Source organism: Berghia stephanieae, chromosome 3 (genome assembly GCF_034508935.2).
Source record: "Berghia stephanieae isolate SIO BIC M18660-M18661 chromosome 3, UCSD_Bste_1.3, whole genome shotgun sequence".
In the NCBI taxonomy this organism is placed as follows: Eukaryota; Metazoa; Mollusca; class Gastropoda; order Nudibranchia; family Aeolidiidae; genus Berghia; species Berghia stephanieae.
In genome coordinates this window covers 94,361,261-94,376,260 of record NC_088362.1, presented here as the reverse complement: position 1 = coordinate 94,376,260, position 15,000 = coordinate 94,361,261, and the positions used below count along the sequence as shown (strand labels likewise).

The following is a 15,000-nucleotide window of genomic DNA, read 5'->3' as shown; positions in this document are numbered from 1 at the left end:
GTCTGTGTATTCAAATGGTGTGTTGTATCCGCTTTTTGTGAGTGCTTCTTTGTAGGGGGTGGTTGCGACGTTGAATATCTCTCACCCTCAGTGCTATGCTTTTTGGTATGTTTTCAATGACGGAATGGGGGTGGTTGCTGTTTTTATTAATGTAGCTAATGGTGTTGTTTGGTTTTCTGAACGGTTGGAATGAATTGGATTTTATGTCGAATGTGATGTCGAGGAAGTCAACTGTTTTGTTTTGTTTTTGTTTGCTTCTATCGTGATTTTCAAGTTTGTTTTTTTTAAAAATATTTTACAGATTTGTTTTTTGATGTTTTCGTTCGCTCTTGGTCGGTTGTTGGTTATAGCGAGTCCGTCATCTAGATAGAGGCCGATGTATAGGTGTGTATGTTGCAGTTGTGACAGGATGTAGAGTCCGACCAGTTTGCATGTTTCAGCACCGTCGAACGAACCCATTGTTACGTCGAAATCATTATGTCGCTTTGTGTTGTCATAGTATAGTGTGCTGTTCTTGGGGTGTTTGATGTGTTTTTCCTCTTCTGTGATGTTGGTGTATTTTGCTGCGAATTCCAATGCTTTGTTTAGTACGTCTGGGGTGATGGAGGGGTAAAAATCGCAAATGTCGAAAGAGATGAAGGTGCAATTTTCTTTGTTTTGGATATTTTTAAACAATTCAATGACTTCATCGGTGTTTTTCCATTGGTTGAATTTAGTTGCTTCTTTGACGTTTTTATTTATTTTTTCTATCTTTTTGCTGATTTTTCCAATTTCAGATTTGTATGGATTTATTAATCTACATTTTGGATTATTTTTGAAGTCAGGCTTGTGATCTTTTAATGTGATGAACGCTTCTCTTCTTGGTGCTATATCGATTCGATCGCTAAGGTCAAGTCTGTTCGCTATATTCTTATCTTCTTTTCTGATCTCTCCGATTCTATGTGTTCTGTCTTTTTATAGTCTTTGTTGATTTGTTTGTGTGTCATTTTATCATATTCCTCAGGTGTCATTTTATAATAGTTGTTGGATTTGTCGGCTGGTATCAGAAGTTGTTTTTCTTTGTTTATTTTCTTCACATCGTTAGTCAGTTGGTTTTGGAAGTTGGTATTTTTGTTTTTGAACTGTACATTTTGAATGAGATCTGAAAGTCCGTCTTCTAATTTTTTTGATTCAGGTATTGGAGGGGGTGAATTTGTAGAGTTGAAGCCGTACGTTTTCTTGTGGGTGGGTTCTAAATGTGGGTTCAGGAAAAAGAATGTTCTCCATCGTAGATTCTTGACAAATGTTTCTGTTCTTGCTATTAGTGATTTAATGTAAGATTTTCTGTCGCAGGTAGGAATATTCTTTGTAGAATATGGGAAAGTAGTAGGTCTAAGTTGTGGCGTAGTGTCCATTTTGTGTCTAAGAGTGCTCAACGGTGCGGAGCTGTGTATTCAATCGTGTTTGAAACAAATATGGTACGAAAAGTGCTCGACATGTAGTAATGGAATGAGGTATTAAAATGATACACAATATTGGATTTTAGTTTTTACTGGTCAATAAAATCTTATTCAAATGTTTATTCTCATGGATTCTTTTACCACATAATGATATAAATCATATCAGTTTACTATTATGATCATCGCAACTATTTGAGAGGAACGGAAATGGTAACAAAAAATATACAGAACTAACAAAACCAAGAATAAATTAAGAAAATCAACTGTCAATATGATAATAAAGCACAGGAGCATAGATGCATATATGTACCTGCCGCTGAGTTTTGAATAACAAAGTTTTTATTTAAGTGTACCATAATTTACAAACACTTAAAATTAGATCCACAATTTGTGATATTTAAAGAAACCTTTTAACCACAAGAATGTCAAACTTGCTCTGATGTCTAAAAAGATAACAGATTTTTTTTTCAAATCAAAATAATGAAGTGAAAGAGGCTGTTATTGTTTTCCCGCACATATTATAAGACCATTAATATCCATAACTCCCCCCATTGGACACGGCACTGCCTGATACCAGTTAACCTCCAATGACCTCACGCAGATAGCTAGCAGGGAGCGTGAATGGCCCATTGGGAGTTCCATTTGAAATAGTGCTGATTCCACGCAGTGCTATATTTAATTAGTTTTTAATTTTACCAATTCTGTTATTAAGATGGAAATATATATTATTTTATGTGCCGGTCTAATGCGATATTCTTATCCATAAAGATGCCAAGATTTTTAACAGAGGGTGAACTTTGGACAATCAAGCCATTTATGTTACATTTAATATTTCCAATGGAATTTGTAATATTGGGTGACCTAAAATAACAATTGCAGTGTTTTCATCATTCAACTTTAAGTTTTTATATGATGTACGCACTTTTCGGTGGTTAGTACGTTTAACTTAGATCATTTTGCTCACATGTCATATATATCAGTGTGTCATCTGCGTATATATGGTAATTGATGTTATACTTTCTTATAATTTTAGAGAGTGGCTGCGTATATAATGTAAAGAGGATAGGTCATAATATAGAACCTTGCGGGACTCCATAATTTAGGTTCCAGGTCTCCGATATATCTTCTTTTACTCTCACTCTCTGTGTGCGACATGTCAGATAAGATTGAATCCAGTTTAATGCATTCGCTTTAATACCCAAACTGTCTTGAAATCGATCGACAATCATTAGTACTAAAAGTGGTAGTAGTAACAATAGTAGTAGTGATAGTAGAGGTAGTAGCAGCAGTAGTAGTAGTAGTAGTAGTAGTAGTAGTAGTAGTAGTAGTAGTAGTAGTAGTAGTAGTAGTAGTAGTAGTAGTAGTAGTAGTAGTAGTAGTAGTAGTAGTAGTAGTAGTAGTAGTAGTAGTAGTAGTAGTAGTAGTTGTTGTTGTTGTTGTAGTAGTAGTAGTAGTAATGATAAAGTGGCAGGTATTGTGGTATAGGTAATAGTAATGATAACAATGTGGTGGCGGTGGTTGTAATGGTAGTAGTTGTATTAGTGATGATAGTGTGGTATTAATATTCTGGTAGTGGTTTTAGTCAGTCGTGCTAATGATATTAATATTGTGGTAGTGGTAGTTGCAGTAATGTTAGTAGAGGTGATTGTGTGTTGGTGGTGGTTGTAGTAGTAATAATGCGAAGATGAAGATAAAGTGGGCGGTTGTTGTATCAGTGGTAGTCGTGATGAAGATGTGGTGGTGGCTGTAGTTGTGGTAGTAGTATGATGGTATGGTGAAGGTTGTGGTAACAGTAATGATGATGTGGTGGTGGTTGTTATTGTTTTAGTGGTAGTAAGGAAGATTATATGGTAGTGGGGTGAGGATAGTTGTAGTAGTGGTAATAGTTATGATGATGTGGTTATGATGGTTGTAGTAGGGGTAGTAGTGATGATATGGTGGTGTTGATGGTTGCACTAGTGGTAATAAGTATGATGATGAGGTGGTGGTGGTCGTAGTAGTGGTAGTAGTTATGATGTGGTAGTGGTGATGGTTGTAGTAGTGATGAATGGTGGTTGTGATGTTTGTAGTAGTTGTAGTAGGGATGATGATGTGATGGTAGTGCTGGTTGTAGCAGTGGTAGTATAGATGATGATGATGTGATGGTAGTGATGGTTGTAGTAACAGTAGGGATGATGTGGTTATGGTGACTGTTGTAGTAGGGGTAGTAGTGATGATGTGGTGATGGTGGTAGTAGTAGTGACAATGTGATGGTGACGGTTGTAGTAGTGGTAGTAGGGATGATGATGATGATGTGGTGGTGATTGTATTGATGCAACGAACCTATAATAGTAATAAGATCACCAATTGTACTATCATACTACAGCTACAGATAAAATAAAATAATCTAGACCCGTTTGCACAACTCCCTTCCCTTAGGACCATATCATACACATTCAAGATCACCATGGGTCTGACATTTGGCGCCAGTCTGTCTAGACTGATGTCACAATAAGGGAGTGTCACCAAATTATGCCAAAATGTGACACAAGAAATGATCCACGGAAAACTATCATTATCATCACTATAAATAGCGAGTTTTAAACGGGACCTTGATTTCATTTCAGCAGGAAACCACTAAATAGCGTGACATTCCTATCTATGTCTATTATTGCTTCTGCTAATGCTTCATCTGATTCTGCAATGACTCTCCTACCTCATATTGTTTTGAAAACAAAAGATTTGAGGCCTTGTGCATATCTGTCACTTGTTGACAAAAGTCTTGAATCTTTATGGGTCTGGAAAACAAAACAATAATGAAGCAAAAATGATTTTTTTAAATTGTTTCAGAGCAATATTGATATTTTTTTTAATGGTATCAGTCAAATAGTGATATGTTTTTTATTTGTAATGGTTTTACGGCGCTTGCCACACATTTATGTCATTTCAAAGACAGTAAAAGGAAAGAAAATGGGATAGTCAAAAAAATAATAGATTTACAATTGAAGCACACAAGAAAAAGTAAGACGAAGGGGAAGGGTTCAAATAAAGTACATATGTTGATTCCAAGATCGTCCCACCAGTTTTCTTAGTTTGAGATCAGCTAAATGTCTCAGCCAGACAAAAGCACAGATCCCCACTAAGAGGAATACACTAAACTGTTTACAACCATTATATATTTAAAACCAAAATAACATAGAGATTACTTACAAGGGGAAAAATATCTACCAAAACTATAACTATACATTTGACTGTTTCTCTCTCAGTAAAGGGCTCGAGCCAGGACTATGACAAAACTAGGTAATCCTATCCCAAGACAAAGACAGAAAGCAACTCGTAAAACGGATACAGTGGATAGAAGACACAACGAGACCTCCTGCCCACTGCGAGAGGTCAAAGACCACACCCATCAGGAGTAATAATAATACATGAAGCAATCCAGTTGGTTCAGTCTGCTCCATTCATACTGATATTATTCACTTGATCACATGAAGGTATTCGGATTTACAGAAATTTTAAACAAGTTTCACAGATTAACATCAACTAATATTACTGCTGATATCACTGTCGCTTCTATGCCATCGATGTAATAATTATTGCCCTAGGAAATATTTAGTTAAACGTTGTCGGCAAACTCTTAATTGGTTCTGTCTAGCTTCAAGCCCGAACAAACCAAAAGTAGACACATTATTAATTTGACCTCACATAAGTTAAATAAAGGGGAGCCATTCCGAAAGCTCTTACATCCCCAGTATTCTGTCAATTTGTATTTTCACCGTTGATCTTTTGTCAAGCGTTTATTTATTCAATTTGTCATCATATAGAAGCATTTTAAAAACTCTAGAACAAATCTTGATAAATTTATGAAAGTTTAAAATTTCCTAACTTGACCATTGTTTTGATTCTTGGCCGCCATTTTAATTTGTGAAGTACTGAAGGTAGTGCAAAGCACTCCCAAGTAAAGCGTGGTAAAGATTTGCTACTTATTGATATTGATATCTATTGACTGATAAACTAAAATCATGCCGAATAAAGCATGGCAGCGACGACAAGCACATGGATTAAAATGTGCATCTAATCGTAATCAAGCTAATCAAGACAATGATTCAGGCAATATCGAATGAAAACAGTTCTTTCCCCGCGAAATTGCGGACTTTTTAATAGTATATATATATAATTTTTCAAGTATATTTATGATCAACTTCTACAATATTGTTTCAAGCATTTGCTCTCATCAGGAATTGAGAGATGAGAGCAAATGCTCGAAACAATATTGTAGATTGATCATAATTATACTTGAAATTGTTTATAAATGGCTTCTCTTATCAAAAAGATGAGCACTATTATTTCATGATTTTTGTTTTTATAACTATATACATATATATATATATATATATATATATATATATATATATATATATATATATATATATATATATATATATATATATATATATATTATTTAAAATATTTACCACAATGTTTGGGGCAGTCTACATCGATGTTTCAGGCTTAATTTGCCATCTTCAGGACTGAGTTGTTTTGTTGACTGTTGTTGTTTCTTGAAGTGGTTCCGGTTTGAAGTTAATTAAGAGGAATTTGCGCCGATGGGGACACTTTCCGTAGATCTCACTTTTCATGTTGAGTGTGGCTTCGTGAGGTTGTTTGATTATAGTATATTTTTCTTCCAGGCATAAGCTACATTGTTTTGATGTTGGTGTGTATCCTGTTGCTTTAGATAAAATTTTCCATGAAATGTTGTGGTCTATTTTGTTGTCTTTTAATTTCCAAATATGTTCGCTGAGTTTTGTGGATGTTTTTTTGTTAGTGTTTCTAAATGTTGAGGTGTGGAGGTTGTATCTTGTTTTGAAATTATTTTCTGTTAGTCCTACATATTTTTCTTGCTTGTTTGTTTTAGTTTCTGTGACTGTGGCTTGGTAAATTAAACTTGATTCTAAGCATTGTTTGTTTAGCGGGCAATGTTCTTTATTTCTGCAGTTGCATTTTCTAGTGGGTGGGTTTTGCTCTTGTCGGTGGTTTATTAATATTTTTTTGTTGTGGCTTGAAATTATTTGTTCTATGTTGCGCATACACGAGTAACTTATTTTTATGGTATTCCTGTTGATAATTTTATGTAGCTTGTGGTTTTTTGGAAAGTGTGTATCAATTAATTTCAGGAACTGCTGTTCTATGTTTGTTGTAACTACAACATACACACACATACATCGGCCTCTATAGAGATGACGGACTCGCTATAACCAACAGACGACCAAGAGCGAACGAAAACATCAAAAAACAAATCTGTAAAATATTCCAAAACAACAATTTAAAAATCACGATAGAAGCAAACAAAAAAACAGTTGACTTCCTCGACATCACATTCGACATAAAATCCAATTCATTCCAACCGTTCAGAAAACCAAACAACACCATTAGCTACATTAATAAAAACAGCAACCACCCCGTCCCGTCATTGAAAACATACCAAAAAACATTGCACTGAGGGTGAGCAAACTTTCGGAAAACAGAGAGATATTCAACGTCGCAGCCACCCCCTACAAAGAAGCACTCACAAAAAGTGGATACAACACACCATTTGTATACACAGACGCCTCCCTCTCATGTAAACCCCAACACACAAGTGAAGAACATAAAACAAGAAAACGACACATAACTTGGTTCAACCCACCTTTCGACATAAACGTCAGCACAAACATAGGACAGCAGTTCCTGAAATTAATTGATACACACTTTCCAAAAAACCACAAGCTACATAAAATTATCAACAGGAATACCATAAAAATAAGTTACTCGTGTATGCACAACATAGAACAAATAATTTCAAGCCACAACAAAAAAATATTAATAAACCACCGACAAGAGCAAAACCCACCCACTAGAAAATGCAACTGCAGAAATAAAGAACATTGCCCGCTAAACAAACAATGCTTAGAATCAAGTTTAATTTACCAAGCCACAGTCACAGAAACTAAAACAAACAAGCAAGAAAAATATGTAGGACTAACAGAAAATAATTTCAAAACAAGATACAACCTCCACACCTCAACATTTAGAAACACTAACAAAAAAACATCCACAAAACTCAGCGAACATATTTGGAAATTAAAAGACAACAAAATAGACCACAACATTTCATGGAAAATTTTATCTAAAGCAACAGGATACACACGAACATCAAAACAATGTAGCTTATGCCTGGAAGAAAAATATACTATAATCAAACAACCTCACGAAGCCACACTCAACATGAAAAGTGAGATCTACGGAAAGTGTCCCCATCGGCGCAAATTCCTCTTAATTAACTTCAAACCGGAACCACTTCAAGAAACAACAACAGTCAACAAAACAACTCAGTCCTGAAGATGGCAAATTAAGCCTGAAACATCGATGTAGACTGCCCCAAACATTGTGGTAAATATTTTAAATAATAATTCGCTCCATTACTACATGTCGAGCACTTTTCGTACCATATTTGTATCAAACACGATTCAATATATATATATATATATATATATATATATATATATATATATATATATATATATATATATTCTAGACCGGATTGGCAGCCAGTGGAGTGTTCAAAGCATGTCCTTTATATCATCATAATGCGATTTTCCCAGGACTAACCTAGCCGCACAATTATGTACTCTCTTCAATGTGTTGAAATGTAAACATGACCTCATCTGTGATATTCTACAGAGCTGATAGTACATAATTTTCACATTGTTGTTTATGAGCTGATCCATAGACAAGTTACTGTCCCAGAATGACACTCAATTTTCTAGCCTTTTCAGAAATAGAAATATCACAATTAGTAATAGTTAGCGCAGGAGTGCAAGATAAAAACCTACATAGATGAGAGAGTGTAAGACCAAGCTGACAGAACAATATAAAAAAAAATCATTCCCAAGATAAACAGCCTTCCTCAGTTGTCCCAATTTTTGGGTTACCTCATTGCACGTCTGATTAAAAACTCACACTTTGGATGATTTTCTTCTAATTTTCTTTTTGCTTTGTCTGGTATTGTCTTATGTATATATTTTCAGATTTTTAACGGTCTCTTCTATGTTTTCATCTTATAAACTAAGAGCAACTACAAGTTTGTACCTGGTTTCATCTTGACGTAAAATCTGCATCTCATTGTAAAGCTCATCTTTGGGACACTTTTGGGCCTGGTCAAAGATTGGAGGTGGCCTGTAGTGTGAAAATAGGCAAATTGTTTATAGTATGAAGTAGACAATAGAGGTAATATGAACGCAACACATGGTTAAATAAATTGCTTTGTCAATCCAATTCAACTGGGAGTTTTAAAATCATGAGTTCTATAGAAACGTTATTTCCACTGTGTTCAAAATTCTTTACAAAGGATTCCAAGATAACAGCAACTCTTAAAGCATAAGACGAGACATGTCGCTTGTCAGGTGCAATTATAATTTCTATTTTTAACAGGGACAACATCGTTATCAGTCATGTACTCATTTCACACCCGAGTATCGTGAGAAAATGTAATAAAAAAAAAAAGTATTGGGACTGAACTTTAGGCCAACAACATGGGGACTCAAATTGGGACCTGTACCGTCAAAGCAAAAAAACTATAAAAGCCGAAAAAAATAATAATAATGTTACTCAACTGTTAAAGTATTTGATACAAATTTTATTACAACGTAGGTAACCACCAGCATGGTCTTTTAAAAAATAAATCTTGGCTGTGGCCAGTAATTTGATAAACGACAAAAATCTTAAAATTCTGGCCCTGTCATTGTGTTCTTGAGTTAGATGTACGAAACTGGAATTAAAAAAGGGGACTTGTACAGCATGAAATGAAAACGGGATTATATTTAATTAGTTGTATGAAGAAATGAGGCATTGCAAAGCACAGCGATCATAGTTAATCCATGAAAAATTGCTATATATATATATATATATATATATATATATATATATATATATATATATATATATATATATATATTGCAATCTATTGCCTCAAACTTCTATCATGTCAAGGTGAACAATGCACAGAAATTTAAATTTAAAATCTAAATGAAACTTGGTTCTTCTTCTTCTTTTACTTCTTCTTCTTCTCCTTCTTCTTCGTCGTCGTCGTCATCGTTGTCATCATCTAAGAACTGAGTTTTGGTAGTTGTGGCATTGGCGGGACTTTATATTTTGAGCTCCCCATGAAAGTACTTGTAAAAATTGATTTTAAATTATCTAAGAAAAGACCAAGTCGGATTTACACTACAAATCTGATCTCTTACTTTCCCAGCATTTTTATTCCTAGTACCGACATAACCTCACACAACAGGTTCCAGGGTCAACACAGACGCTCAGTTCCCAGATAGCCTTCCTGTGCATTGCACGATGCAAATTGCATGAATTCAGTACCAATTAACCTCCCACTCTTCGTGTCAAGACATTTGCAAGCAAAATCCAACAAATTCTTGCAGACTTCTCCCTTTTATCAGTTCAACTTCCATTTCAATACCTCCAATAGTTAGCCCACAAGCATCAATTCATATGTACCTATCATTTCACGCAATGTATATTCCAAATCTATGCTCCCCAAGGATGACATTACAAATTCCTTTGTGTCTGTCTTACATCATAATTATTATCCTTTAAAATACAAAACTATTTGAAAAGCACAATGACCTAAGTAATGTTGTTTTTCAGAAAGTATTAATTGCTTGCGACTGAGACTTATATGCAAGTTTAAAGCTTTGGTCTATAAATCATATAGAGCCATGGACTAGATTACAGCAACTGTTGGAAAATGGTTCAAAGAGCATGGTGACCTGAGTAATTTTGTTTTTGAGAAATTTAAATTTAAATTCTCTTTGTAACGGCATTATTTTTGTATATGAGACTGATATGGCAATGCGCAAGCAAGAAACACACTCAAAAGTTATGTGTAAAAAGAGTCACAAGGTTAAAGAAAATGTTAAAAGAAGAAACCTTTAGAAGGGTCAGAGGAAAATTGGACATTAGGCGCCTTATGGGGAGTCTAATCAAGTGCTCGCTGTGTACACATTATGTTATACATAGTATGGGATTCTTAAGAAATAACAAAACTCTACAATAACCAGGCAGATTGCTTAATACAGCATCTACCATCACATCTGACACCAGTGTAAACACCTCTCTAATCGATTAACCAGCAGTTGACAATACCTTTCTCTCTGAGCGGTCATTAGTGAGGTCAGCCCATGGGTTAAACATGTAGCCTTCAGGGGGAATCTGTGATGCCACTGATGGTAATTAATTGTTGTAATATTTCATGGTATTGCTCAGTTGCTAACATGAATCTTAAAATTGTTCCCTCACCACAGTCAAAGCAAGGGTTTCTTTCATCATATGCCATGGTTTATAATCATGTCTCCTTTTAAGGCTGCTCATAAGTGATGTGTCAATTTAGTGATTTTTTTGAGCTATCAATGAAATTCATTTGTAGTAATTTGCATATTGATAATTTAATTCGCATCAGCAAACATTGATTGAAACAAGAAGCAGTGTTGTAGTGATATATTTCAATCGCCTCAACTTTCCCAGCCTCAAATTTTCCCAGGATTGTAAATAAATCAATACATTACACACTCTTATTACTTACTATCGCAGCATTGCCATGTGTTAATCGTTATCGCCTTAGGCACAACTAAAAAAGGCCATGTTTTATGTCAACTACATTTCTCCCCAAGGTGCGAGGCGAGATGAGCAAAGCCAAATCCTGGAATATTATTGGCTTCTTGTGATTCTCCAACTCCCGAGAGAAACGAATATAAACTAGGACAGTGGAGAAAAAGGCTCTCCTCCGTTACATCTACTTAAAGCTCACTGCTTGATAGGGAACCTAAGGATTCTACTAGCGAGAACATGTGTGAACGAGGGTCAGTAATAGATTTAGATGTTACCATTGATTAATGCCAATTAAACTAGTATGTGTAGGAGTGATATTTCATAATGTGTTTTCGCCTGGCCGTAAGTAGACACAACCAAAAATAACAGAAATTAATGACTCATTTTATTAACAGTAATTGATAACTCGTGTTATTATAAAAATAAGCATTCACTATCTTTATATATATATATATATATATATATTATATATATATATATATATATATATATATATATATATACATATACACACACACACACATATATATATATATATATGTATATATATATATATATATATATATATATATATATATATATATATATATATATATTATCTGTATGTATGTATATAATATTGTATATATAATATGTATGCCTTCCCAATGAATGAATTACCTTGCGCGAATTACTTTTACCAATGTCCTATCGCAAATACACGATAGTTCTATTTAGTATTTATATTCATTGATTATTATGTTCTCATGATACATATCTTTCCCCATCCCACTAACTCGATGTGTCCCGTAAATTAAATTACTGATTAACACATATAAATAGTAGTGATGTCAAGGGTATTAATTGATATCCCTCACTACCCCCCTATTCATAGGATTATTTAAAATATTGCAACCTAGTCAAAGATTTGCTCCGGTATTTTCACAGATCGGTTATTAACGAAACCTGTGGCGGTTATTAACCAAAGCTACATCGGGAGGTACGGACTGAACCTGCATCCTGTAAAGGAAACAACAGAACAGCCAACCACGCATCAAGTCATCAGCTAACCATCTAATACTTGGCTACATATGATACAGAGGGAAATCTGGCAATCGGTCGACTGTAACTACTGAACCAGAACTGCTACTGTCCGATATAACGGAAAAACCATATCGCCGCCCAGACACCTCGAAGATAAGCCCACTCAATAACAAAATGTATAGTTTGTGATACAGGATGAAGATTAATTACCCATAGTATAAATTTAATGAATTAAAACCAGCACTATTATTCTTTGGCTAATTATGTGTTAATATCACGCAATTCTGTTGAATTATAATAAAATGCTTCTTCTTTAACTAGGATTAATACTTACCTTCTGAACCTACCTATCCTTATATAACGTGCCAATAATCCACCACTACTTCTGTTACCTATTTCTTTAAACCTAAAACATTCTCTTACTATCAGTCAAGTGTCGGGGGCTTTACCCGACGATAAAAGGGAAAAATAAAAGCGGCACTAGACTATGGGGAAACTATTTTGACTCCTATCTGTCTTCTCCTACTTGCCACCCTCCTACATAGACGTGACAATTGTAAAGTTGTAAATTAAAAATGATGGTCTTGACACATGTCAAGTTTTGTTGTCCGGGAAGTAGAATCTTAAAAGATATGATTTTTTTTATATTGTAAAATTCTTATTTGGCATGACTTGGTGAGAACCTCACTTTCTTTCGCACAGTATTCCATGTCATGAATTATGTCCAAATATCAGTTTAGGAATAAAATATAAACCATTTGAATTTTTTTATGAATATTTGGCATTATTGTTAGAGGAAATATACTGCTTTTGTGTGGTTGTCTCAAGAAATTGCCGTCTTTATAGGCATATAGGTGTTAATGTTTGATTGCGTTTCATTTATTGTCTCTGTATTGATTGGTCTGGTGTGCTAAATTGCTTCATGTACTTCACTGATGGCTCCATTAAGGTCATTGAAATCCATCATAATAGAAGATTGGTAGTAAATTGAGATATTCAAATCATACACAATATTGGTTCTTAGTTTTTACTGGTCAATAAAATATTATCCAAATGTTTATTCTCATGAATTATTTCACCACATAATGACATAAATCATATCAGTTTGCTGTTATGACCAACACAACTGTTTGAGAGGAACGGAAATGGTAAAAAAAAAATATACAAAACTAACAATACCAAGAATAAATCAAGACAATGAACTGCCAATATGATAATAATGCACAGGAGCATAGATGCATATATTTACTTTTGATATTTATTAAAACTCTTGAGATTCTGTGATGAGTTTTGAATAACGATTTTTTTATCTAAATGCACCAAACTTTACAAGCACTTAAAATTAGATCCACACTTTGCGATATTTTTTTTAAAAGCTATTAACCACAAAAATGTCAAATTTGCACTGATGTTTAGAAAGACAACTGATTCTTCAAATCAAAATAATAAAGTGAAAGAGGCTGTTAATGTTTCCCTGTTATTGCAACATATTATAAGACCACCAATATCCATAATATTCCCCATTGGACACGGCACTGCCTGATACCAGTTAACCTCCAATGACCTCGCTCAGGTAGCTAGCATGGAGGGTTAATGGTCACTTGGGAGTTCCATCTGAAATATCCCTGGTTCCAAGCAGTGATATCTTCTTGACAGCAAGTGCATACCGAAATCACGCTTATAGACCTGCATGACAGTTCCCAACTGTGTGACAATATGGCGTGCACTAATACAAATAGTGCATACTCAAGCAAATCAATACATCTACCACAACACCAATTTCTGTTAACATCTTTTAATCAGCACAAATTACTGAGAAATCATTCCATCTAGCCAAAAAAGGTCCACACCGAAGTCACAATTATCCAATAAACTACACCCAGGACCCATTCATCTTTGATGATGCATGAACTCTAGTTTTGCGTTGAACTTTGACAATAATACCAATGCTTAAAGTCACATGTACAACTTTATTTCACACACAAAGCTGATCAAAGCAGCCACAATTTGTGATATTCGTATTCAACAAAATATTACATGGATACATGTACGAGTGTAAGCTGAAAAGTTTTGCAATGTCCGTAATAACTCCCTTGTTCTTATGAATAAGTCGTTAAGCAATGTATCAAAAGAAAGCTTGAGATCTTAGCCATAGATCGCTTACTTTATTTTTTGACATAGTCACCGCCACATCCATCACAGAGCTACCAATGCCGCCCCATTTGACGCATCCCATAGGCATAAAACTGACGTCCTTTTTCTCTACACCACGATCGGACAGCAGCCTTCACATCTTTGTCGCTTTCATATTGGTTTCCTTTGAGATACTTCTTCCATTTAGGGAATAAGAAGAATTCTGAATGTGCTAGGACGGGACTACAAGGTGGTAAGGTGAAGAAATCCATAATCCCCAGTGCAATTTGAGTCTGTTGACTTGTGTGGGGTCGAGCTTTATCTTGTTGCATTTTTCTGGGTTCGCACTCTTTTCAGTCGGGCTCTCAGTATTTCCAGTGTGATAACATATTGAATATACTATTTTTCCCTGTTCAAAAACTCAATTAAGAAACACCTTTGAGGACTAAGAAAATCATGACCAAGTCTCTCATTTCATTACACGAACATAACACTAATGCCCCCTTTGTTATTTGAAAGTACTTAACGGATTAAAGCAAATGAAAAACAGTTTTCTATTACCTGAGTAAGTCCCATTTACTCTTGTAAAAAAATTATAATGACGATCTTTAAGAAGAAATAAATTAATTTTACGCCAAATGGAAGCAATGATGTATCAGGCCAAAACATTTTGAATTTTTTTACCTATTACTTTTCTTCCTTCTCATATAACAGAATAAAATGATGCAGATGATGACAATGATCACAACCACGGCTGAACATATAG

The 15,000-nt window shown here is 34.6% G+C and overlaps 1 protein-coding gene across 1 annotated transcript in view; it reads right to left on the bottom strand.

Annotated features, from left to right (window-relative positions):
* LOC144969394 (receptor-type tyrosine-protein phosphatase O-like) overlaps positions 1–15,000 on the bottom strand; it is a 41,216-nt gene that overhangs the window by 24,560 nt on the left and 1,656 nt on the right. The window contains exons 2-4 of the mRNA XM_078908502.1: positions 14,919–15,000; positions 8,550–8,636; positions 4,135–4,216 (exon numbers count right to left, since the gene is read on the bottom strand). The exon at positions 14,919–15,000 is cut by the window's right edge and continues 53 nt beyond it. Coding sequence (XP_078764628.1) covers positions 4,135–4,216; positions 8,550–8,636; positions 14,919–15,000 — 251 coding nt within the window. The remainder of the gene's footprint in view (positions 1–4,134; positions 4,217–8,549; positions 8,637–14,918) is intronic.